Source organism: Podarcis bocagei (assembly GCF_964188305.1).
Source record: "Podarcis bocagei genome assembly, chromosome: 3".
Lineage (NCBI taxonomy): Eukaryota > Metazoa > Chordata > Lepidosauria > Squamata > Lacertidae > Podarcis > Podarcis bocagei.
Window position 1 is genome coordinate 110,937,864 of NC_138127.1, and position 24,336 is coordinate 110,962,199.

At 48.7% G+C, this 24,336-nt stretch overlaps 2 protein-coding genes across 4 annotated transcripts in view; one reads left to right on the plus strand and one right to left on the minus strand.

Annotated features, from left to right (window-relative positions):
• The window catches only part of SELENOI (selenoprotein I), a 53,956-nt gene extending 40,998 nt beyond the window's left edge, over positions 1-12,958 (plus strand). For both annotated transcript variants that reach the window (XM_081188733.1, XM_081188732.1), the window contains exons 6-10: positions 1,299-1,407; positions 3,555-3,603; positions 5,066-5,246; positions 7,333-7,515; positions 8,440-12,958. In XM_081188733.1, the coding sequence (XP_081044859.1) occupies positions 1,299-1,407; positions 3,555-3,603; positions 5,066-5,246; positions 7,333-7,515; positions 8,440-8,562 (645 nt within the window). In that variant the 3' untranslated portion in view covers positions 8,563-12,958. The remainder of the gene's footprint in view (positions 1-1,298; positions 1,408-3,554; positions 3,604-5,065; positions 5,247-7,332; positions 7,516-8,439) is intronic.
• Positions 12,959-14,407: 1,449 nt separating this feature from the next.
• LOC308584143 (sterile alpha motif domain-containing protein 12-like) lies at positions 14,408-23,776 on the minus strand. 2 transcript variants are annotated; one of them, XM_081188893.1, is made up of 4 exons: positions 23,443-23,776; positions 18,153-18,327; positions 16,977-17,268; positions 14,408-15,297 (listed from the first exon to the last, which is right to left on the minus strand). In XM_081188893.1, the coding sequence occupies exons 2-4, from the start codon at positions 18,234-18,236 to the stop codon at positions 15,293-15,295; spliced, it is 381 nt and encodes a 126-aa protein (XP_081045019.1). In that variant the 5' UTR covers positions 18,237-18,327; positions 23,443-23,776; the 3' UTR covers positions 14,408-15,292. The 2 variants fall into 2 exon arrangements, with proteins under 2 accessions (XP_081045019.1, XP_081045018.1); XM_081188892.1 differs by having other exon boundaries at positions 18,153-18,303; positions 23,443-23,774.
• Between the last annotated feature and the right edge of the window lie 560 nt (positions 23,777-24,336).

Below are 24,336 nucleotides of genomic sequence, written 5' to 3' on the forward strand. Positions count from 1 at the left end.
AATGTCCAGGGTTCCCCTATATAGGTTCGCAGCGTCTCTTCACAGGCTGGTATTTCTGCCAAATCAGTCCAAGAATCCTCCCATTACATGCAGATGTCCAGTCCATTCTGTCCAGATAAAATCCAGTCAAGGCCTCTGCCCCATACTTTCCCCAAACCAGTTGTCACTCAAACGTTAGCCTTTCCAGGGAAGGGTTTTAGTTAAAAATACAAGCATAGAATATTGAAGACTCACCACCCCCACTCAGGACCAATATAAGTGGTTTTTATCCGCCTCTCCCATGAGGTCAGGGACGTGGGTGGCGCTGTGGGTTAAACCACAGAGCTAGGACTTGCCGATCAGAAGGTTGGCGGTTCGAATTGTCACTACGGGGTGAGCTCCCGTTGCTGGGTCCCTGCTCCTGCCAACCTAGCAGTTCGAAAGCACATCAAAGTGCAAGTAGATAAATAGGTACCGATCCGGCGGGAAGGTAAACGGCGTTTCCGTGCGCTGCTCTGGTTCGCCAGAAGCGGCTTAGTCCTGCTGGCCACATGACCCGGAAGCTGTACGCCAGCTCCCTCGGCCAATAAAGCGAGATGAGCGCTGCAACCCCAGAGTTGGTCACGACTGGACCTAATGGTCAGGGGTCCCTTTACCTTTACCCATGAGGTCGCTAGGGAGTGGGCTTTGTGACTGAGCAGGGATGTGAATCCTAGTTTCCTGCCCCGCTTTTTCCCCTGCATCTCTGGTGGTGGAAAATGGGCTGAATCAGGTTACAAACAACCTCTTACCAAAAGCAAAAACTCAAAGGAGTGGTTGGCTGGTTCCTAGCACCTTTATAAATAAGCGTGTGTCTGTCTGCCTATTCAGAGACCACTTCACGTTGTGTTGCCGGTCTTTACAAGAGCAAACCTCTGATACAGACCAGTACAATCCCTGTGTTCCAGCTGAGGTTGCGGGTGACTCTCCCAGCCGTGGCGAAGCTGGCATCCTCAAGATTTTTCAGGCTTCAGCTCCCACCAGCCTCAGCTGCCACATCCCAGGGGAGCTTCAGGCTGGGCAGGTTTGTGGGTCTGCTGTTTGCAGCCAGCAGTTGCACTGGGAATGCATTTGTAGGGACAGGGTGGGATGGAGAGGGGCAAATGGCTCTGTTTTTCCACCCTAGGGGCATAAGCCCAGGCTCCTTTGGGCGGTGTCATAACGGGGCTAAGAGCTTTCTGATCGCTAAGCCATTCTATCCAAACACCAGCTGGCCGGATGAGTCTTTCCAGATGCTGCAATTCTGCCTCTCTCTCTCTCTCTCTCTGATTACTTTTCAGACCATTTCCATCGTGTACATTGTGACGTCTATTGTGGGAGTGGAGGCCTGGTACAACCCTTTCCTCTTCAATTTCTTGTATAGAGACCTATTCACTGCAATGATCTTTGGTAAGGAGCTTCCTCTAAAAGCCTGTATTTTAAAATTTCCTAATATCATACAGTGCCATAATCCCATGTTCAGCTTTCTATGTTTCCTTTTGTTTGCCATGTGCTCCCCGCACCCTTTCTTTATAGTACACAAACTGGGTCACAATTGAGAAACTGCTTGCTCCAGAATTTTAGACCCTGTTTAAGATCCCTGAGGTATTCTGGACTTGTCGATAGTCGCAAGATTTCATTGAGGCTGGTCTGGGGCAAATTTGTTGTATAATTACAATGTTAGTAAAACATCTGCCTAGCTTTTTATTTGCTATTTCTTTTTTCTTGGTCTTTCATCTTAAGGTCCTGGGTAAGGTTACATTGAGTGTGTATTGCAGGGGGTTAGACCAGATCAAGCATCCTCAAACTCTGCCATCCAGCTGTTTTAGGACTACGATGTCAGGAAAAAGCACCAAGGCAAAAGCCAGCTCCAGATGGCTGGAATGCAAAACAGGATGTTATGTTTTGCAGATGTACTGTTGGGGAAAAGGTGGAGCCTATTCTCTGTACTGAGCACCGGATGTTAGCTCAGAGTGTCATGTGACCTGTGCTGGAAGTACAGGGGAGGAGTGTGAGTCTCTTCTGATGGAGTCTGAAGGGAGCAGTAGCATTTCTATGTACTGCTGAGTGACAGGAATAAAACATGTAAAAAGGACTCCTGTCTGTCTCATTTCCCCTCCCTGGGGGAATGCAGGGAGGGAGAGAGAAGAAGAGGAAAGCAGAGGGTGTGTTCTTTCTCACGTCTAATGAGAAGAATCGCCGGGTTTGTTTACCTAGCCTGCCGGCAGTCGCAGACAGAAGGTAAACACAGTATCTCGCTCAATTGCCTCGGGGGAGGCCAGGTACCTCTGACTGTGAGCGAAGATACTAACATACAACTCCCATCATCCCTAGCTAACAGGACCAGTGGTCAGGGATGATGGGAATTGTAGTCCCAAAACAGCTGGAAGGCCGAGTTTGGAGGTGCCTGGAGTAGATGATCCGTGGGGGTTTCTTCCAACTCTGATTCCTATAAACTAAAATGCAAAATAATGAATAAGCCACAAAGCATAAAATGATGATGATTTTATTTGTACCCCGCACATCTGACTGGGCTGGCCCAACCACTCTAGGCTGCTTCCAACAAATTATAAAACCACAGTAAAGCATCAAACATCAAAAAACTTCCTGATACAGGGCTGCTTTCAGATGTCTTCTAAAAGTTGTGTAGTTCTATATCTCCTTGACATCTGAAGGGAGGGCTTTTCACAGGTTGGGTGCCACTACCGAGAAGGCCCTCTGCCTGGTTCCCTGTAACTTGGCTTCCCGCAGTGAGGGAACCGCCAGAAGACCCTCAGAGCTGGGGTGGAGGATGCTGGGGTAGACAAAGGCCTTTTGGCCTGAACAGGCAGAGCTCTTATTAACATCTCCTGCTCCCCTTTGCTGGCCTCAGGAATCCACAGTATTTCTAAGTTGTTGCACTGATTCAGCTTTTGGGGGGTTTGCTGTATTGATGTTGGAAAAAAAGGAACCCGAACAGTCTCAATGTGAAATACAGTGGAACCTCGGGAATTCGAACATAATCCTTTCCAGAAAGACATTCGACTTCCAAAACATTCGAATTCTGAGGCGCTGCTTCCAGTTGGCTGACAGCTAGGCTTTTTTGCAGATCGGAAGCTTCGTCGGATGTTCAGGTTCCAAGGAACATTCGAAAACCAGAGCACTTCTGGGATTTCGACGTTCAGGAGCCGAAACATTCGAGAATGGAGCGGTTCGAGAACCGAGGTTCCACTGTGTTTATTTTTATAGCCTGCCTTTTGGTCCTCAAGACAACTCACCTCTGCACACTGCCCATTAAAGCCGTATTAACAGAACAAAGCAAATGCATTCTTCCATGAATGATAGAAATGGCCAGCACTGCAGGGTGTACAGCTGCTGACCCAGCCCAGCTAAAGCTTCCTTTTTCACCAGCAGCTGCTCCCCCCTTTCCGGAGACACTCGCATTCCCCTGCCTCAAGTTGCTGTTACAAATCCAAGTGCGGGTTGTGGAACAAGCTTTGCTGTGTGGCGGCGTCTGTCTTTGTGTGAAGGGAAACGCGTGCCCGAGTCGTAACCTGGCCCTCCTCTCTCTCCCTTAGGTTGCGCGCTGACTGTGACCCTCCCCATGAGCCTGCTGAACTACTACAAGTAAGTCCTGTCTGAGCTCGGTTGTCAGCACCCCATGCGACTGGCTGCCCCAGTTCTGCTGGGGTTTCAGCGCCACTCAGTGTCTCCCCCAGTGGGGAGAGTTTTGAGAAAGCAAAAGGGGCACGAGTGATGCCAGGGGCAAGCCTTTGCTTTTGAGACTATGGAGCAGAGAGATTGGCTGGGCCCTCTCTCTCAACCAGCTGAGCCTCTTGGACAAAGCCAGGCCTCCTATATGTATTTTATTTTATTTATTTTGAGGATTTTGTGCCCCGCTTTTCAGCCAGGAAGGCTCACAGAGTAGCGTAAAGGTAAAGGGACCCCTGACCATTAGGTCCAGTTGTGACCAACTCTGGGGTTGAGGCGCTCATCTCACTTTATTGGCCGAGGGAGCCGGCGTACAGCTTCCGGGTCATGTGGCCAGCATGACTAAGCCGCTTCTGGTAAACCAGAGCAGCGCACGGAAACGCCGTTTACCTTCCCGCCGGAGCGGTACCTATTTATCAACTTGCACTTTGAGGTGCTTTCGAACTGCTAGGTTGGCAGGAGCTGGGACCGAGCAATGGGAACTCACCCCGTCGCGGGGATTCAAACCGCTGACCTTCTGATCGGCAAGTCCTAGGCTCTATGGTTTAACCCACAGCACCACCCACGTCCCCACAGAGTAGCTTACATACTATCAAAACGAGACCGTCTCGCAGAATTATACTGTCCTCCCAAAAAACCCACAACACACAAGGAGAAAGGGACAGGGAGGGAAGAGGAAAATGAAAACTCAGGCACCGAATTCTAAATAGTTGTTCTTCTAATGACCAGCTGGCCCAGTTCAGGGGCAGGAGGTGCCCGGTGGAGGAACTGGACCTCCGGAAAAGCTGGTGGAATGAGCCCTGCTTATTTTCTGTCTCTCCCACTGAGGCAGCCCGAGGCACGGCTGCCCCAGGTGACCTTTGAGGGGAGAGGAGACCTGATGGGGCTGGCCTGCTCCCGATGGAGGGAGCTTTGCTTCTCAGCCCTAATCTTAATTTTGCTGGCCACACTGCAGCCTTGCAGATGAGACCCTGTTGGAAGAACTATATCAGGTTCTGCCTCCTTCAGAATTAGTCTGATGGTGCTCCCAGCTGCCTTTCATGGGACCACCACCTCCCTTTTTGAAAATTTTATTTATTAAAAGTCTCTTATACCGCTGTGTCATTTTAAAAAATCAAAGCGGTTCCGTACAAAGTTAAAAACGGACATCAGTTAACCATTGCGGAAGGATGCATTTGTGATTGCCTGGCAGGATAGAAAAGTTTTCAACAGATGTTGGCACAGAAGCTCCTGCTCAGTCTCCAGTGGCAGAATGTTCCACAGGACTGAGCAGGTGACACTAAAGGCTGGGGTTTTTGTTGTCGAACGAGCCTCACCAGCTCTCGACCAGCAACGCTCCTGCAGGCGACCTCTTGCTGACGCCTCTCCCGCCTTTCAGAGCCTACAGAAGCAACACCCTGAAGCACCACTCCTTCTACGAGGCGATGCTGCCCTTCCTCTCGCCCGTCCTCCTCTTCATCCTCTGCACCATTTGGATCTTCCACTCGCCCACGCAGATCCTGGAGACCCAGCCCCGCCTCTTCTACTTCATGGTCGGCACGGCCTTCGCCAACATTTCTGTAAGTTCCTTCTGCTGCAGAGATGCGTGCGCAGAGGGGCTTGGCGGGGCAGGAGGAAAGCCGCTTTGCCCCGGGGTGGGGAACCCTGAGTGTGGCCCTCAGCAATCTCCCTTGGCCACGCTCCTCTCTGGCCCTGCTCCACTTCATTATTTCCCCCCTGGCTTCCCCTTACATCCTTGAGCTGTAATCAGTTCCTCCTCCTCCGATGGCAAGATGCGCGTGTCGAAACCTCTGGCTTCCATGTGGCTGGACTCTAACCTCCTTGTGCAAGAGTTCACCCAGGAGACCGCTTTGCCCTGCATGTGCCACTGCTTTGATCAACGGAATGGGCACTGCTAGAGGCGCCACACGAGACCCACAGAGCATTGAGGGCGGCAGCACCTAACCTTAGGAACTCCCTGCCTGTTGATATCAAGCAGTGCCTTCACTGTACTTTTCGGCACCTGCTAAAAATATTCTTGTTTAGACAAGCCTACCTGGATGACAGGCAGGTTGATGTAAACTTTCATCTGTTTCAGTATTTTAAGTTTTGTTTTTTAAGCGTTGTTGTATTCCCCCCCCCCCCCGATTTTACAGTCATACCTCAGGTTAAATATGCTTCAGGTCGAGCGTTTTCAGGTTACGCTTCGCGGCGACCCGGAACTAACAGAACATGTTACTTCCGGGTTTCGCCGCATGCGCAGACGCTCAAAATGACGTCACGCACATGCACAGAAGCGGCGAGTTGCGACCCGCGCAGTCGTGGGTTGCGTTCTACTCAGGATGCGAATGGGGCTCCGGAACGGATCCCGTTCGCATCCAGAGGTAGCACTGTATTGGTCTATCTTTTTGTAAACCAACCACTTTGAGGTCTGTCCCACCCCCACCCCCCAAATCAAGCATTGTCTAATTTTTATGAAATACATAAATAAGAGTCATGTGGTGCAATGGCGCCTGGAAGGCTGTCCGCTGAGGATCATAGGATAATAGAATCATAGAACTGTAGAGTTGGAAGAGACCATGAGTGCCATCTAGTCTGACCCCCTGCAATGCAGGAATCTTTTTGCGCAACGTGGGGCTTGAACCCAGCACCCTGAGATTAAGAGTCCCATACTCTGCCGACTGAACTACTGTGAATCTTTTAAAAAATATATTATTTTTATTTTTTGACAAAGTAATAATCATACATAAATAAGAATAAAAGTCTGCACCCCACCACCGAGACCATTCCATTGTAACTATCCAATGTCCCAGAATTTCAACACCTCTTGCAATGGTCTGACCCCTTTCCGTTTTAACAGTGCAGATTCTACAAACACCTTCCATATCTCCTCAAAATCATTTCTCCTGCATATTCCCCATCTTACCTTAACAGCACATGTTAAGTTATCATTCATAGCTATATCCCAGACCTCTTTATACCATTCTTCCATTTTATATTCCCCTTGCCCCTTCCACTTCCTAGCTATAATAATTCATGCAGCTGTCAATAAATTTGTGAGCAAGCACTTGCGAACCTTCCACCCCATCGTAAATTCAAAATAATGCTACCTCTGGACTTTCGGTCAGCTTTAACCCCGTGATTTCTGTTCTCTTTAAGCACCCTTTGTCAAAACAAATGTGAATCTTTTTAAGAAAGAAGCTTTTTAGGAAAAGCCAGCCCCTCTCTTTTTTTAGGAAAAAGCTTCCCTATCCCTGGTCTAACGTTTCAGGTTCCCTGAACTGAGGAGTTTGCTCAAGGGGCAAGGAGGAGAGCCTCAAAGCCAGGAGGGTCCCAGAGTCCCCTTGACAACTATATGGGTTTGCTTGTGCAGAAAGCACCTCCGCTGCCTGCCCTCCAGCGTTGCCCTTGGATTCCTGCCCACATGTAGGACTGACTCTCTGTTACAGAGGATCCGTTTGCACTGCAGCAGTAGAGTTCTGCCAGAAGCCCTAGAGCAGTGCCTCTGGAGCAGTGAAGTTCTAGAGCGGCTCCCTCAGTGGTCCTCCAGGAAATGGCCCTGGATGGACTGGAGCAGCTGTTGGTGGAGCAGTGCCTTGCCTTGGAGGGCGGACTTCTCCTCCCATCCTGGTCCTCCCTTACCAGCTCTTCCTCCTCTCCCCCCAGTGCCGCCTGATCGTCTGCCAGATGAGCAGCACCCGCTGCCAGCCTCTCAACTGGCTGCTCTTCCCGCTGGCCCTGGTCATCTTCGTGGTGCTGACGGGCGTCTTGCCGGAGAGCGAAACCTTCCTCCTCTACCTGCTCACCACCTTCATCACCATGGCGCACATCCATTACGGAGTCGGCGTGGTAAGTGATCCCGTGGCACGCGTCTGTGTGGCACAGGTAAAGGTAAAGGGACCCCTGACCATTAGGTCCAGTCGTGGCCGACTCTGGGGTGGTGGCGCTCATCTTGCTTCACTGGCCAAGGGAGCTGACGTTTGTCCGCAGTTTTTCTGGGTCATGTGGCCAGCATGACTAAGCCGCTTCTGGCGAACCAGAGCAGCACACGGAAATGCAGTTTACCTTCCCGCGGAAGCGGTACCTATTTATCTACTTGCACTTTGAGGTGCTTTCGAACTGCTAGGTTGGCAGGAGCAGGAACCGAGCAACGGGGAGTCAAGGGGATTTGAACCGCCAACCTTCCGATCGGCAAGTCCTAGGCTCTGTGGTGTAACCCACAGCACCACCCACAGGCAAGGCAAAGGGAAGGCTATAAAGGAGCAGGACGCACATTCACAGCAAAACTGCCAACATCGGCCCCTTACCTTAGACTTCCTGCCCATGTAGTTCTGGGCAAACCAATCCGAATACATCGCTTTCATATTAGCTAGAATCTGCCCCTGGGAGGGAAAAGGGAGACGTAGGATGATGCTCTGGGGCAGCAAAAGCAGATAAGAGTCCTAGAATTGTTGGGCTGGAAGGAACCCCCAAAGGCCATCTGCTCCAGCCCCCTGCAAGGCAGGAATCACAGCTGAGGTGCTGCTTCCCCATCTTTCTGCCCCGGAGCAGAGCAGGTGGGGAAAGACATATGGGGCAAATTGGTGGGCAGAGCAGAGGAGTAAGTGTAGCTGCCCTGCAGAAGGAGCGTTATATGTAGAATTTGAAGGCAGGCAGAGGAGAAGGAAGGATGGGGCTTGGAGGGGAGGGGGCCATGGTCAGGGGTCTGCCTTCCTGCGACACCCCTCCCTCACCTTGCCCGTTCTCTCTACCTCTGCTTTCTCCCCCTCCCAGGTGAGTCAGCTGAGCAAGCACTTCAACATCCGCCCCTTCTCGCTACGAAAGCCCAGCTCCGATTGACTAGACGTGGAGGCGGGAGAGAAGAAATCTGGCCCACCGCCTGCAGGGGCTCTGTGAACGCAACCCCCCCCCCCATGTAAATACACTTCAGCCATCACCACGGAACTAAAATTTGACCCACTTTGGGTGGCAACGAAGCCTGGCAGCCTTGCAGAGGGACGGACCCTTCTTGCACCGCCTCTCTCATGGATGCGAAGGTGGCTGGGCAGGGGCTGAACCACCGCGAACATGTCCTGAACCAGCATGATGCTTCCAGACCAAGCATGGGTCCATGCCACCCAGAACTCTCAAGGGAGACACCCAAAAAAACCACAGACGGGCGCCAGGGGTGTCTCTGAAGCCACACAATTGCCGCAAAACATCTTCAGGTTACGCTGAGGACAGTGTGGCCCACTCTCCGTGGACCCAGCCACGCAAGAGGGGTTTTTTTGTGTGTCAGCTGCTTTAAGTAAGGGGCTTTGGTGGCGGTAATCACACAGCGAAAATGTGACTATTCTATGTAGGTTATATTATCCTTCCATTCACTTCCTCCTCTCCTCCCACCCACCCCTGTTGTGGCTTCCGCATGGCCAAACCAGATGTTGAAGCAGGCAGATGCTGTCTCCACTCAACGGAGGAGTAGCCTTCCAGCCCACCCTGTCTGAGCTGCTCTGGAGAGCAAAGCTGCAAAACCTCCTTCACCTTTCCGGCAGGATTACGTTGCGGCAAGCGACTCTCTTCTGTGGGATAACCTTTGGGGTGGGGGACCGGCTGTTTCCAAGAACTGTTTTGTCAGGCGTATAACCCTTCCATGCGGGTCCATTCCGAGTAGCTCTGCTTCCCTCTAGAGGAAATAATCGAGATCTCCTTTCGTCGAAACGACAACTGAGCTCTGTGTTTGCCTCCACTCTAGTAGCTGAAGGTGGCTTTCCTCTGTGTTTGTTACCCGAATGTTGTTTTCAGCCATCCTAACCCTGCTTGAACTGTGTGGTGGTGAAGTCTGCGCTGATTCCCCCTCCCTTCTTCTGTTTAATTTCATGAACAAGCCTTGTTTTGGGGTGGGTACGCCTGTGCGTCCTGGTATGAAGAGGGCAGCCGAAACCCAACTTTTTTGGAACGGTGGCACCTGGAAGAAACCCAAGCGCAGCAAAGGATGTTCCTACGTGATTCCGAGGGCAGGGGCTGCTTATGGCTTCTGCTCCTAAAATGAGAGGGGGCGGCCCGCTCTTGTGGATGACACATTCCACTCTGGGGAGAGAGAGAAATGGGAATTGTGAAATGACTATTTAACCTTTCTTTTTGTAAGCTTAAATCATTATGTCAACAAGCAATGTGAAAATCCAGGAGCCAGTGCTCTTTTCTGCCTCCAGCCCCTTGTAAATAGATCCTTCCCCCCCCCTTCTGTTTTCTTCCCACACCTGACTTTAAATGCCTTTTTTAATTTCTTTTGGTGTGTTAATGAGCAAGGGAAGAGCTTGTTCTGACCCTTAGTGAGGCACCTCTCAAAAAACCAGCAGGAAAGAGCACTGGCCTCTGGGCATGGATGATGAAACAGAAACAGGTTCTCATTCTTCGCTTGTTTGGTAAATGTTTTCATGGCTATAAAAGGTGAACCAGAGATGGGGATTGGGGAGACTTCTCTCACTCACTCACTCTTTTTTTTTAATTAAATGATTTTGCACAGAAAAAGTTGGGTGTACAGAGGAAATGAGACGTGCTTTGAATACTTGACGCTATCACAGCCGAAATGAAATGCAGCAATCAGTTGATAATTTTGGTGCACTGAGTTAGACCCACCCCAGAGCCGGTTTCCAATTCTGGAGGCGGCTGAGTCAGAGGGAGGGTCTCCTTTATTTTGTGTGTGTGTGTGTGTGTGTGTTTGACTAATGAATCATTGTGAGAACATGTGTTCCTCTTTACTTTCTCTCTTTGCTTTGGAAGCAGGGGTTCTCAAATTGACAGTAACTGGTGGCAAAATTGCACAGGCCCTGATGGCATAAGACGAGATGACGATAATGATGTGACTCACTAAATCATTCCTTGACGTGCTGCCTTGGAAACATCGTCCATGCTCCAAGGTGCACGTCCAGAGGGGGCCAGGCCAGCACTGAGTGGACAAAAGGACAAAAGGTGTTAACTTCCTGGCGTCTCCCAAGGCAGGTTTTGCTTGGCTGTCGCCTCTCAAAAGAAACCTGGTTCTGCTTCCCTTACCTATCTCGGCTTCTTGATAAGGAACCTGGTGCCTTAAGAAGATTTGCCTCAAGTTGGAGAAAAGGTCGGCTGTCTTAAGCAGAATGTTGGAAAAGTAGTTGTCCAAGTTAAAGGGAGTACAGCGTGGCATCTTCAGCTGCGGAAACGGGTTTAATTTCTGCTGTTTCGCCATCTTTATTGTTTGAAGCTCATTCGGCAATCTGGGAGGGACTCCAATGCACCATTTAACCATTATTATTTCTGTCTCGGGTTTTGGTGGCATCAGGGGTTTTTTGTGTTCATCTCAAATATTCTTCGAAATAAAGGTATTGCATGTTGAAGAGGTGAATGTGTGCCCGCTGCCACTCTCAGCAGGTGATTGTAAAAACGCTTCGAGGAGTCCCGTCTTCTCCTTCCGATATTCCCTCTGCGATTGAAAGAGGCATCGGAGGCAGCGCTCGTGACACTTCCTTAAACTACTTGCTCCACATTTTGCAGTCCTTTGTCGCCGTCAGAAATCACTGCCCCGCGTTTTTGTACGTCCTGAGAGCGAAATCTTCCTTTCTCTGCCTTGATTCACTACTGCTGCCTGTGTAGCTGCGGATGCGCTGCTGGTTGGCTCAACCTTTTAAGACGCAGTTCTCCGGAGGCGTGGGCAAAGGAGCTGCGGAGAGCGGCACAGCACCCCACCCCAAATCAGGGCCCCGCAATCCTGCAAGGTTCAGGCTTTGGTAGTAGCAACCTGTAGTCCAAGCAGTGGTCTGCACAGAGACACGGCCAGCTTTCCCTGTTGCTCAGAAACTCCCTGGCAGGCAGAGAGGCCTAGATGTAGAAAGTCCCTGTGCTTTGCAGAAGCACCTCTCTTCCCCCCCCTCCCCAGCCCAAATGCAGGCTTGACTAAGATGAATCAGAGCTGGAGGCAAACAGCTTGGCGGCTGAGTGACAGCTGGCCTTCAACCCAGGCTGCTCCTCGGCTGCCTCCCCCCCCCCCCGCCTTGATTGCAGAGCAGGGTGTTTGGCGCATGAGTCTCCACAGCTGTGGATGTGCAGGTCATGCGTGTGGGGCTGGGCAGCTATTCCAAAGTGCCATTTTCATTTGAAAAGCGATCCTAGGAAGTAAGATATTTCGTGATAACTTAGAGCAGGGGTGGGGAATAATTGTGTGTCCCCCCAATCTTGCTGGACTCCTGCTGCCATCAGCCGCAGCCAGCATTGTCTAGAGTGATGTGAGCAGGAGTCCAGCAAAATATGCCCCCCTCCCCAAGGTTTCTCGCCCCAAACTTAGATACTCCTGTTTGCAATCTCCCCACTCAACGGGCTCCACTGCTATCTTGGATTGGTCTGCTTCTCTGCGTAGGACAGACACACGCCCTGCCGGTGTAGTTCAGGCCTTCGTCGCTTTCCCCATGCAGAAAGTTGGAGAGCATCTTTGCCCCCCCCCCTGAATTGGAAAGGGGGCTCTCGGTTCAGAGCTCACCCCTTTAGACAGGACTGGAGAGCTCTCACCTGGAAGGCTTCAACAGCACATTTCAGATCTCTTGCGGTTGGGGAGGAAAGTAGCCGGAACCTTTTCTCTGCGTTACAGCCTTACTCTGAAAATGCAGGCAATTGGGAACGGGGATGTACCATGCATGCATTTTGGACAAGTTTACCTTCTGGGTCTCTGTGGCCCTGGCGATTTTTCTTTTTTTAGAAGCTGATTTTTAAGCTATCACGTGAAAGGTGAGGTTGGAATCCTTCCTTCTCTCCAGTGTATTGCATTGTATTGGGGTAGGGGGTCACGCTTTGAATGAGTAGCCTTGCTCGCTGCTGCTTTTGTCCCCCGCTAAATATGAGGGCGAATGTTCAGTCCCTTGGGCCTCGTTGGTGCTTTCTCTGCCAGGAAGGACCGTCCTCGGACAAAAGGGGGGGGGTCTCTCCGGCCGGTATTCTGCAAAGCACCGGTTGCGCCAGACTCTGCCAAGGGCTGGGTTGTGTCAAAGCAAACGGACTGTACAGACCATAATTATTATTAGTGAGAGAAAATTGCAATAGGAAACCTGTACATTTCTCGCGGCAGATTTCTGCGCCACCCCTTCTTCACGCTTCCATCAGGATTCATGTCTGTCTCATATGTACATTGTTCAAGGTTGACAGTCTTGCAAATGGATTTGGATTCCATTCCATAAAATGCTATTGGTGAATATTTATTGTATTTAAAAGCGGAAACAACAAAGCTTCAAAAAAAAGAGAACCTATTATGAAATAAAACTTCAATTAAAAAAATTTCCCATGCTTTTTAACATCTCTGTCTCCTCATCTCTGTGGGCGTTTCTGCTGTGGAAACATTTGGGGGAGGGGGGATGCTCTTGCAAATGCTGAATTAGTGACTGAAATCTAGCAAAACACCTGCAGCTTCTGCCACCATACTCTGACCAGGTTGCTAGGGCTAGCTGGGGAGAAAGATGATGGTGGTGATGATGATGATGATGATGATGGAATGCCCTCCCATCAGATGTCAAAGAGATAAACAACTACCTGACATTCAGAAGACATCTGAAGGCAGCACTGTGCAAATAAATTAGTATTATTATTATTATTATTATTATTATTATTATTATTATTATTATTATTATTATTCCTTTTCCCCAGACCTGGACTCAAGGTCTTAATATTGTTTTAATTCTTCCTAGAATTAAAACAGTACAAGAAACCAATTTATAGATAATAAAAACAGCACTATTAAAAGCTTTTTCCTTAAAAAAAAAACAGTTCCCCAAGAAAGGCCTGTCGGAACAAGATCTTAATGGTGGAAAGACAAGGAGGGAGCCCGTCTGGCTTCTCTAGGAAGGGAATTCCAAAGTTGCCCTGGGAACAGCCACCGAGACGTCCCTACCAAGTGAGCCTCCCCTGAAGATCTCAAAACTTGGGCTCATTCATATGGGGGAAATACTGTTTCAGACAGCCTGGTCCTAAGCCACCAGGCAAGATCTTTGCTCCTGTTGTTTTCTGGGCTTAGGGGGAGCCAGACAGGGGGGGCTCATAGCTTGTCTTGCTACACAGGGAATCGATTGCCTCCCAAGGGCTGCCCTAGGAGGTTGAGGATCAGCAGAGTGGGTTTTGAGACAACGGTGAAGACCAAAGAGGAATTTGCGAAGGGGCCCTTCAAACTCTATGGTTCTATTATTTTAAGTGTGGGGGTGCCTTTTTAGGATAGGGGTGCAGAGATGCGAGAAGGCCTTAAATGCAGTGCTGGTTCCTAATCCTAATGTTCTCTGCCTGCTGGCTTCTTTCTCTCGCTCACCACCTTGTGGCTGAACAACTCTCTGCAGGGCAACATCCCAGCTCCAGCAACCGTCCCTGCTGCGCACGTCAAGCTTGCGAAGATAAAGGAATTTAAACACGCAAGGACTCAGCCGCATATATACTAAAGCAGGGGTCAGCAAAGTTTTTCAACAGGGAGCCGGTCCACTGTCCCTCAGACCTTGTGGGGGGCTGGACTATATTTTATGGGGGGGGGGCCAAAAAAAAATAATGAATTCCTATGCCCCACAAATAACCCAGATACGCATTTTAAATAAAAGCACACATTCTACTCATGTAAAAACACGCTGATTCCCAGACCGTCCGTGGGCCGGATTGAGAAGGCAATTGGGCCAGATCCGGCCCCCGGGCCTTAGTTTGCCTACCCATGTGCTAAAGTAATATTTTTGTATGGTGCACTGTAATAAAAGGTGATTTAATTTTGCAGGGCAGGAAATATCTGTTTTATTTGTAGCATCATACAGTGGTGGTGGTGTTGTTTAGTCGTTTAGTCGTGTCCGACTCTTCGTGACCCCATGGACCAGAGCACAGTGGTATCATACAGTGGTACCTCGGGTTAAGTACTTAATTTGTTCCGGAGGTCCGTTCTTAACCTGAAACACTTCTTAACCTGAAGCACCACTTTAACTAATGGGGCCTCCCACTGCTGCCACGCCGCCGGAGCATGATTTCTGTTCTCATCCTGAAGCAAAGTTCTTAACCCGAGGTACTATTTCTGGGTTAGCGGAGTCTGTAACCTGAAGCGTCTGTAACCCGAGGTACCACTGTACTGGGCTTCCGGGAAGCAAGTCCTGTCGAATTCAAAATGACAAACACTTTCTCGAACAACAGTTTCGTAGCTTTACGTCTCGGCAAATCAGTCAGACGCCTGGTCCACCTAACTCAGTATGGCCCACCTTGACTGGCAGAATATCTGCAGGGATCCCCCCCCCCAGCCTGCAGCCCCCAGATGTTGAGCCTTGTACCTTCCGCATGCCTAGCAACATAGCTTCCGCTGCTTGGCTGCAACCCTTCCCCACACCTACGAAGCGTGGGCCATCCTCTGACCAGATGTTTGCAGGAGGCCCCTAGGAGGCTACAGGCATGGGGGGCAGCCCCTTCCCCGCGAAAACCCACATTCTGCCACGAAAGCCTTTGCCCCCGGGGCTGCAAACTGCCGAGTCCAAACCCCAAAGCAGCTCCTTCCATTCTGCAGTCCTTGAAGCCTGGCCTGGCACTGAGCTTTGGGCTCCACTGTCCTGCTCAGAGGTCCAAAGTGTGTTCCTTTTTTTGCATCCCAGACAGAGCTGCTCACTTGACAGCGGGCCTCCCTCGATCATGCTGTGTGTGGAAGAATGGAGAAGGGGTTGTTTAGTTTCCTTCAGAAATATTGCAAGACCGCTAATTAAAACACTTCCATCGGCGGAACTGGCACTGCTACAGGTGCGATGAACACCCGCTCCGCATTTTAAGAACTCAGACTTAAACATGGCAGCACCTGCACTTTGGAACTCCCTGCCTAGTGACACCAGGCAGGCACCTTCCCTCTCCTCTTTTCGGCACCCACTAAATAAAACATCTACCTATCCAGATGCTTAGAAAGTTGGTGCGAGTTTTAACCTGTTCGTAGCCTATTGTTATTTAAACTTTCCATTATTTTTTTAAAAAAATGATATTTATTAGTGTTTCACAAACAATAAAAATAAATTCCAACATTTAAACTACAAAAACAAGACAAATAAAAGATACACAGTAGAAAAGCAGTTGATAGAAGAAAGAAGAAAAAAGAAAGAATAAAGAATAAGAACAAAGAGAAAAGCCAGAAATCAAAACTAAAAATAGATTAATATTTTCAAATCTTATATTTTCTTCACTAGTTTCTTGACCTCCTCACACCTCCCACTTTGTATTCCAGTTCAAATATTAGATTCAGCAAATCCTTACCCTCTAACATTTATCCTTACTCCATATGTTAACCTATTATTATAAATATCCAATTACAATTATCAATCCCTATTTACATTTTCTTAAGCATCTCTTTGCCAGTACCACTTATTTTCAATCAAACGTCATTTCAACATTCATTATTTAAACTTTCCAAAGTGTTGTTAATCTTTCTAATTGATCATTTCATTGTTTTGTCTGTTTTGTAAGCCGCTTTGAGGGTCTTTTCAAATAATCCAACAGTGTATAAATTTTATTACACACCCATTCTTTTTAATTTTATTTTATCTTACCACGTTTCATTACAGCTCTATTCCTGTGGTTGCACACATGGTACAAAAGCAAAGGAATTAAGATTAATGTTTCTGTTGGATCCACTTCGCGTTCAGCATATGTACTGATAATCACTGCAGAATTTTGCTTTCCAAATGTTTATTTGTTAAGACCAAGCAATATTCTGCAGAATTCATGTTCCATGTCTGCACTGATGCCGCAAAATACTCTTTTTTGTCCCCTGGTACCTTTATCCTCTCTCTAGGGATGCAGGTGGCGCTGTGGGTTAAACCACAGAGCCTAGGACTTGCCGATCAGAAGGTCGGCGGTTCGAATCCCCGCAACGTGGTGAGCTCCCATTGCTCGGTCCCTGCTCCTGCCAACCTAGCAGTTAAAAGCACGCCAAAGTGCAAGTAGATAAATAGGTACCACTCTGGCGGGAAGGTAAATGGCGTTTCCATGTGCTGCTCTGGTTCACAGAAGCGGCTTAGTCATGCTGGCCACATGACCCGGAAGCTGTACGACAGTATAGCTCGGCCAGTAAAGCGAGATGAGCGCCGCAACCCCAGAGTCCTCCGTGACTGGACCTAATGGTCAGGGGTCCCTTTACCTTTATCCTTTCTCTCTGTGTGTTTTCTTTCTTATTTTTCCTTCTGTAATTTCCCCCTTATAACTTTAAAACTTCAAAAATTTTTATGTGGGGGATAAATTTTCTTAAATAAATCAATGCCCTCGGTCTCCCCAACCCTACACATTCTGCTTCCGTTTCAGTCCCAGTAAGGACTTTGGGTACCCATCCTCACCTCCTGTAATGTCCAGCAAGTCTTTCATCTCCTGCTGAATGCGGAGGCACAGGACTTCGCGCAACAGCTCCTGCCGCAAGCTCCAGGGCGCAACTCCCATGCGCTCCAGCGTCTCGTCCGTCAGACGCAGCAGGGCCTTTCCAGATATGGCGTGGCTGTGCGCCGCTTCCAGAAGGGGCTTCCCCTGAGCCCCCAGGGACCCTCGTCTCAGCCAGGAGCAGACCTCGGAGACGGTCCACTGGGCCACTGGCCGCCTCACCTGGTCCTCCTCTTCCAAGTCCTCCTCCAAGCCCTGCAGGAAGAAGTTTGGCAGGCTGATTTCTCTGCCCTCCGCTTTTGAATTCACCCCATCCAACCTCAAGCACGGACATTATAAAGTAAAAAAATCTAGCGTTTTGTTTGGAGCCCTTTAAGATGAGTTGACCAATCCAGAACAGTTCGGCTCCCTCTTACTCTCCTCCTTTTGGAGAAAATAATGTGTGATTTTGCTCTGTCTCCTTTGGGGTTCTGGGGATCTGGCATGATTCCCAGATCTTTGCAGTTCTTTCTAGTAAGTACCATAATAATTAAGATTGTTCGCCGGCAGTTTGCAGAAATAAATTATCTCCAAATGTGGCGGCCTCGAATTTACGAGTCCAGAGTCTGTGCCATGCAGCAGAAGGCAGCGTTTTGGAGTCTCTCTGCAGCTGCCACCTGGGCTCGCTTGTCAACAGTTCTGATAATCAAGATGTTTCTCTTCCTTAAATTATAACTAGTATCTTGTAAACTGTGGCTCGACCTTGCGTTTGGCACTGCCTAGCAAAGTGCTCAGCCCACCCAAGCTTCACGCAGCCTCACAGTTTAGAGAACAATAAAACAAATATTAAGGATTAGAATATTAATAAAGGAGAAGAACTTTGTAAATGTTAGGAGTCAATTTTATTAGAAATATGTATTTGGAGAACTGTCATACAGGTGGTATAATGAAATTCAGTTAGAGGGGATTCGAGAAAGTCAGTTATCAATGTTATGAGAATAAGATATCTAAGAAATAATCCTTTTTTGTGTTTAGTTTATTGTATTGTAAGGTGTTTTTCTTTGTTGTGTGTTTTGTAATGTCTTTTTTTGTCATAAATGTGGAAAACCAAAAAAAAAAAATTGGGTAAAAAGAGGTTGGCGTAGAATAAATGCACTCACCGCGTCTGCAGTTCCGGGCGCTGCCAGTTGAGCTGCCAGGCCGTTCAGGACCCCCGCCAAGCCGCTCCCGGGACTGGTCTCCATGAGGACCCTGCGGTGGAAGAGGCAGGGGTCGGAGGCTGCAGGGTGGTGGCGGCAGGTGTGGGGCTACCTGCAGACAAGGCGGGAAAGCGATCTAAGCAGAGAAAGAGGAAGGGGTGGAAACAGAGACGCCTGAGCTGTCCCCCATCAGAGGCTGGTTTCCCCCTGGACGCTTTTTGAGTAAATGCAAAGGGCTGTAACAGAAAAAGCTAAAAGTGGGGGGGACCCCCTCCCAACTCAGCTGCCAAACTGCCCCTCTAAAGCAGTCTCAACCAGCGAGTGACATGCTGGCTTATCAGTGGTGGTGGTAATAATAATAATAATAATAATAATAATAATAATAATAATAATAATGCTATTTATACCCTGCCCATCTGGCTGGATTGCCCCAGCCGCTCCAGTCCCTTTTTGATGGTTGACATAATCTTCTTTCTTCTTTGGCGATCACTCATAGCCGAGTAAGATTGTCTTCCATAAACACGGTTTGAACAGTGAGTCTGTAAGTGACCGTGGAGGCCAATTCCGGATCCACACATCCTTCCACAGTGGGGACATAGGTTTCTGGGTGAGAGTTGATCATGGTGAGGGTTTGCCAAGCGTGCCTTCCTCTTAGCACGTTTCTCCCTTTGGTCCTGAGTTTGAGTGTCTTCAAAGCCCACAACACCTTTGGTAAAGGCTGTTCTCCAACTGGAGCGCTCACAGGACAGCGTTTATGCTACTTTTAAAAGATTTACCTTGAGAGAGTCTTTAAACCTCTTTTGTTGACCACCAGCATGACACTTTCAATTTTCAAGTAGTTGCTTTGGAAGACAATCATCAGGCATCCGCAAAACATGACCAGTCCAACGAAGTTGATGTTGAAGAATCGTTGCTTCAGCACTGGTGATCTTTGCTTCTCCCAGTACACTGGCATTAGTTCGCCTGTCTTCCCAAGTCATGTGTAAAAAAATTCGGAGACACCGTTGATGGAATCTTTCGAGGAGTTGGAGATGGCGTTCGTAACATGTATCTGAAGAAGTGTACATGCACACGAAAGCTCATACCAATAACAAACGTAGCTGGTCTCTAAGGTGCTACTCCCCTTTGCAATTTGAAGGGACGCGGGTGGCACTGTGGGTTAAACCACAGAGCCTAGGACTTGCCGATCAGAAGGTTGGTGGTTCAAATCCCCACGACGGGGTGAGCTCCTGTTACTCGGTCCCTGCTCCTGCCAACCTAGCAGTTCGAAAGCACGTCAAAGTGCAAGTAGATCAATAGGTACCACTCCAGCGGGAAGGTAAAGGGCATTTCCGTGCGCTGCTCTGGTTTGCCAGAAGTGGCTTAGTCATGCTGGCCACATGACCCGGAAGCTGTACGCCGGCTCCCTCAGCCTATAGAGCAAGATGAGCGCTGCAACCCCAGAGTCGTCCGCGACTGGACCTAATGGTCAGGGGTCCCTTTACCTTTAAGGTGCTACCGGAAGGAATTTTTTAATTTGTTTCGACCACGGCAGACCCAACACAGCTACCTACCTGTATCTACCTGGATTAGGCCAGCGGTCCACCTAGTCCAGCCTCCTGTCATCGCAGCAGCTGACCGAATGCCCCTCAGCAGGATCCGAACCCAAGAGCAGCTCTCCCCTCCTGCAGTTTCCAGACACTGGCATTCAGCAGCGTTGCTGCCTCTGACCGTGATGGGCAGGGCACAGCCATTGTGGCGAGCAGCCATCGACAGCCCTCTCCTCCTCCATGAATTTGTCCAGTCCTCTTTTAAAGCCATCTAGGCTCCTGTGGCAGGGAGTTCCAAAGTTCAGCTAGGCAGGGTGAAGTTTCTCCTTTCCCGTTCCTGTTTCATGGAATGTTTTATCAGACCTCTGGCTGATCCCTGCTTCACACCCAACACCTTAGTCAAACACGAGCCACTCTGATAAGCACTAAATGGTTGTTTTCCTGCTTTTTCTGTGCTGCCAAAGCTCTACCCACATCCTTTTTTTGCCATCCAACCTCCCTCCCTTTTGAAACTTCTGGGTATCATCCAGCTGCAGCTTATTTACTGACATTCGTTACACACCTCCAGTTTCCAAATTCTGCCACCTTTTGATGCTGAGCTCCAAACCCACCCCAGCATTGTATTTTATTGCATTTGAATATTTTGCTGGAAGCCACCCAGCAAGATGGGTGGGGTATAAACAATAAACAATAATTATTATTATTATTATTATTATTATTATTATTATTATTATTATTATTATTATTATTTTATCACCGTTCATGCTGCTGCAAGCTAAAAGAACATCCCTGGTGATGCATTTGTTTTGCAAATGGGCACTAAGCAAAGTTGACTGATTGCTTCCCTCTCCCTCTCCACACACACACTTTTGTGTTATTGTGTTTGTGTGTGCAGGCATATCCTTAGGTACTGTATACCTGAAGGAGCGTCTCCACCCCCATCGTTCAGCCCAGACACTGAGGTCCAGCTCCGAGGGCCTTCTGGCAGTTCCCTCACTGCGAGAAGCCAAGTTACAGGGAACCAGGCAGAGGGCCTTCTCGGTAGTGGCACCCGCCCTGTGGAACGCCCTCCCACCAGATGTCAAAGAGAACAACTACCAGACTTTTAGAAGACATCTGGAGGCAGCCCTCTTTAGGGAAGCTTTTCATGTTTGACCCATTACTGTATTTTAATATTGTGTTGGAAGCCGCCCAGAGTGCCTGGGGAAACCCAGCCAGATGGGCGGGGTATAAATAAATTGTTGTTGTTGTTGTAAATGCTGATCAACAGTGGGACGGTCTCCCTCGGATGCTGGCGGACTGTCCTTCCTTGGAGGTCTTTAAGCAGAGGTTAGATGGCCATCTGCCAGCTTGAGCGGCAATGGGCTGGACTAGATGTCCCTCAGGGTCCCATCCAACCCTACAATGTTATTTTTCTGTGACCTCAGCTGCTTACAGGCTGTTATAAGAAAAACTGCTCCCTTTCCCTTATGGGGTATTCCGGAGCCCGAATAGAGTTCTTAAGTGGGTTCCCTATTGGTAGGAGAAATATACATACACCCGTACAACTGAGATTTGGGCTACCATAAAAAAAATTGACCCTGAGGCACCCCAAAGGGCAACTTCAGCATTTCCCTAGTAAGCTATTTTATTCTAGAGGGTGATCTGTACCTACAAATCTGGGCGCAAAATCTGGCTACCAGACAGGTCGTCTTATGAAGCCTGATCTTTATTACTGCTGTCACAACAGGGTCACCAATCCCCACACGCAGGAGGGAGTAGGAACCCAGAACAATGGTGTGCAAACCTTTATATAGACTCTTGACATTGCCCACCTGTACTCCAAGACCCCAACATCATACATACATCACAGGAGGAGGCAGTCTACAGCAGAAATCCTGCCTGCCAGGATACCTGATAATGGTCACTGATTGCAGCCTGGCCATTCTTTGGTGATGGTAAATACTTTAGTTCCTGAGTCCAGGTCACAGGCTCACCCTATTTCTACACAAATACTCAAATACTCCCTTAAGACAGGATTTCCCAGCGAAAAGAGAATGAGAAGGCTTTCCCCATTTGCCTCCCTTCCTGTAGAGGAATATTTTGGGAGAGTTGAAATGGCTCCAGGATTGCTCTCCCATACTATTTCAGACACGTGGTTCTGTAATAATAAAATTTAAGGTCTTATATATATAATAAATGTTCATAGATGTACCAACCAAGCACGTACATAGATCAGCACAGGAAGACTGCCCTGAAACCATTTTGACTCCCTGAAACCATTTTGACTCCCTGAAACCATTTTGACTCCCTGAAACCATTTTGACTCCCAAATGTTTTCTCTGCAAGGAGGGAGGGGGGTGAGGGAACCTTCCCATTGTCTCAGGAATTGGGAAATCACCATCTCAAAGGGTGACAGACTACCAGGAAAGGCAATCAGATAAGGCATTATCAGATAACCTGGCAGACAGGAAAAACAACAACATTCAAATTTCTGTTGTAGACCACCTCTTCTGTAATGTAGGTATGATGTTTGTGGGTGGTGGTCTTGGGCTACACCCCTTCTGTGATGTATGTATGATGAATGGAGGGGTGGTCTTGAGCTCCAGGGCAGGGAATTTAAAATATCTATATAAGGGCGGGCACACCTTTGTCCTGGGCCCTCCTCCTTTCTCCTGCGTGTGAGGGGAGCACCCTGTTGCAACAGATCAAGAAAGATCAGGCTTACAAGCTGCTTTGCTTCTCAATATTCTCTGGTTGGCCTCTGTTATTTTCTCCCACCAATAGGGAACCTATGTAAGGACTCTATACGGGCTCCAATAGATGTGGGAAATGGTTTATTGTTGTCATACATAAAGACCATCAAAGAAGGCTGATCGCCGAAGAATTGATGCTTTTGAATTCTGGTGCTGGAGGAGACTCTTGAGAGTCCCATGGACTGCATGAAGATCAAACCTCTCCATTCTGAAGGAAATCAGCCCTGAGTGCTCCCTGGAAGGACAGATCCTGAAGCTGAGGCTCCAAGACTTTGGCCACCTCAGGAGAAGAGAAGACTCCCTGGAAAGCTTCTCCCCAGAGCTTCTCAGAAGAGCAGCTTATACCAGGGGTGAGCCAAAACTCTCCTCGCTATTTGTGGGCCGCAAGTGGGGGAGGAATTTTACCAAACACTCTGCAGGGGTCCTCTGCAAACATTTTAACATTTGCTCACCAGTTGCTTTAACTGTATAGTTAAAGCTATGTTTTTCCAGGAGTGATGTATGGAAGTGAGCGCTGGACCATAAAAAAGGCTGATCGCCGAAGAATGGATGCTTTTGAATTCTGGTGCTGGGGGAGACTCTTGAGAGTCCCATGGACTGCAAGAAGATCCAACCGCTCCATTCTGAAGGAAACCAGCCCTGAGTGCTCACTGGAAGGACAGATCCTGAAGCTGAGGCTCCAAGACTTTGGCCACCTCAGGAGAAGAGAAGGCTCCCTGGAAAAGACCCTGATGTTGGGAAAGATGGAGGGCACAAGGAGAAGGGGATGACGGAGGACGAGATGGTGGGACAGTGTTCTCGAAGCTACCAGCATGAGTTTGACCAAACTGCGGGAGGCAGAGGAAGACAGGAGGGCCTGGCGTGCTCTGGTGCAGGGGGTCATGAAGAGGCGGACACGACTAAACGACTCAACAACAAATTGTTATCATGGGCGACTCAGGCTGAGCATCCGGTCGACTCCTGACAGGCTGCAGCCTGTGAACTCACCTGCCTCCCCACTCCAGCTGTCTCATCCGTCCCCAGCGAAGGCTCCGGGGGCTTCGTTCAGCTGTGCCCCCCACCGCAGAAGATCTCTCTGGTTCTCCTGCCTGTCTCCAGACCTGCCTCGGAAATGATCTCAGCTGTTTTGCCTTGGTCTGCATGCTCCTCCCTGGAGTTCAGGCCCAGGCAGGATTGGACTCTATTTCCTGGCTTGCTGCCAAGCCACCGACATGCCCTTTCGTGTTCCTGATAGAGCGAGTGTTGCAGAAATCTGCTAGAAGGCTGCTCTCCTTCTCCTCTTCCCCCAGCATGCAAAAGTTTGCCTAATCTGATAAACACCCGAGTTTCACTCATGCACAATCTTCAATGCACACACCCATGTGTGGGGGCGCACAATATCACATCCCTTTTAATGACAGGGCAATGTTTAAGTGAATAGCCCAACCACCATGTCTGTAGATTGCGAAAAGGAAACTTTGCTTCAAATCTCTTGGGGTTTAGGAACAGACTCTGATTAATCCCTGAGGAACAGAAGGCCCTTTGCTCATTCTCTCTTATTACTGCACTGTATATCCAAAAGCTGTGAGCACTGTTATAAGAATTTTAAGGTCTTAGATATGTAATAAATGTTCATAAATGTTCCAAGCAAACACGTACATAAATATATAATTCCAGTTACAGATAGGTAGCTGTGTTGGTCTGCCATAGTCAAAATAAAAAAAAAAAATCCTTCCAGTAGCACCTTAAAGACCAACTAAGTTAGTTCTTGGTATGAGCTTTCGTGTGCATGCACACTTCTTCAGATACACTGAAACAGAAGTTCTTCATGCACACGAAAGCTCATACCAAGAACTAACTTAGTTGGTCTTTAAGGTGCTACTGGAAGGAATTTTTTTATTA

Bases quoted from the DNA above. Each gene is read 5' to 3' on its own strand.
- LOC308584143 (XM_081188893.1), bottom strand. From the start codon at position 18,236: ATGGAGACCAGTCCCGGGAGCGGCTTGGCGGGGGTCCTGAACGGCCTG. The intron at 17,269-18,152 runs GTGAGTGCATTT...TTCTTCCTGCAG, and splicing joins CGCCCGGAACTGCAGACGCG to GGCTTGGAGGAGGACTTGGA.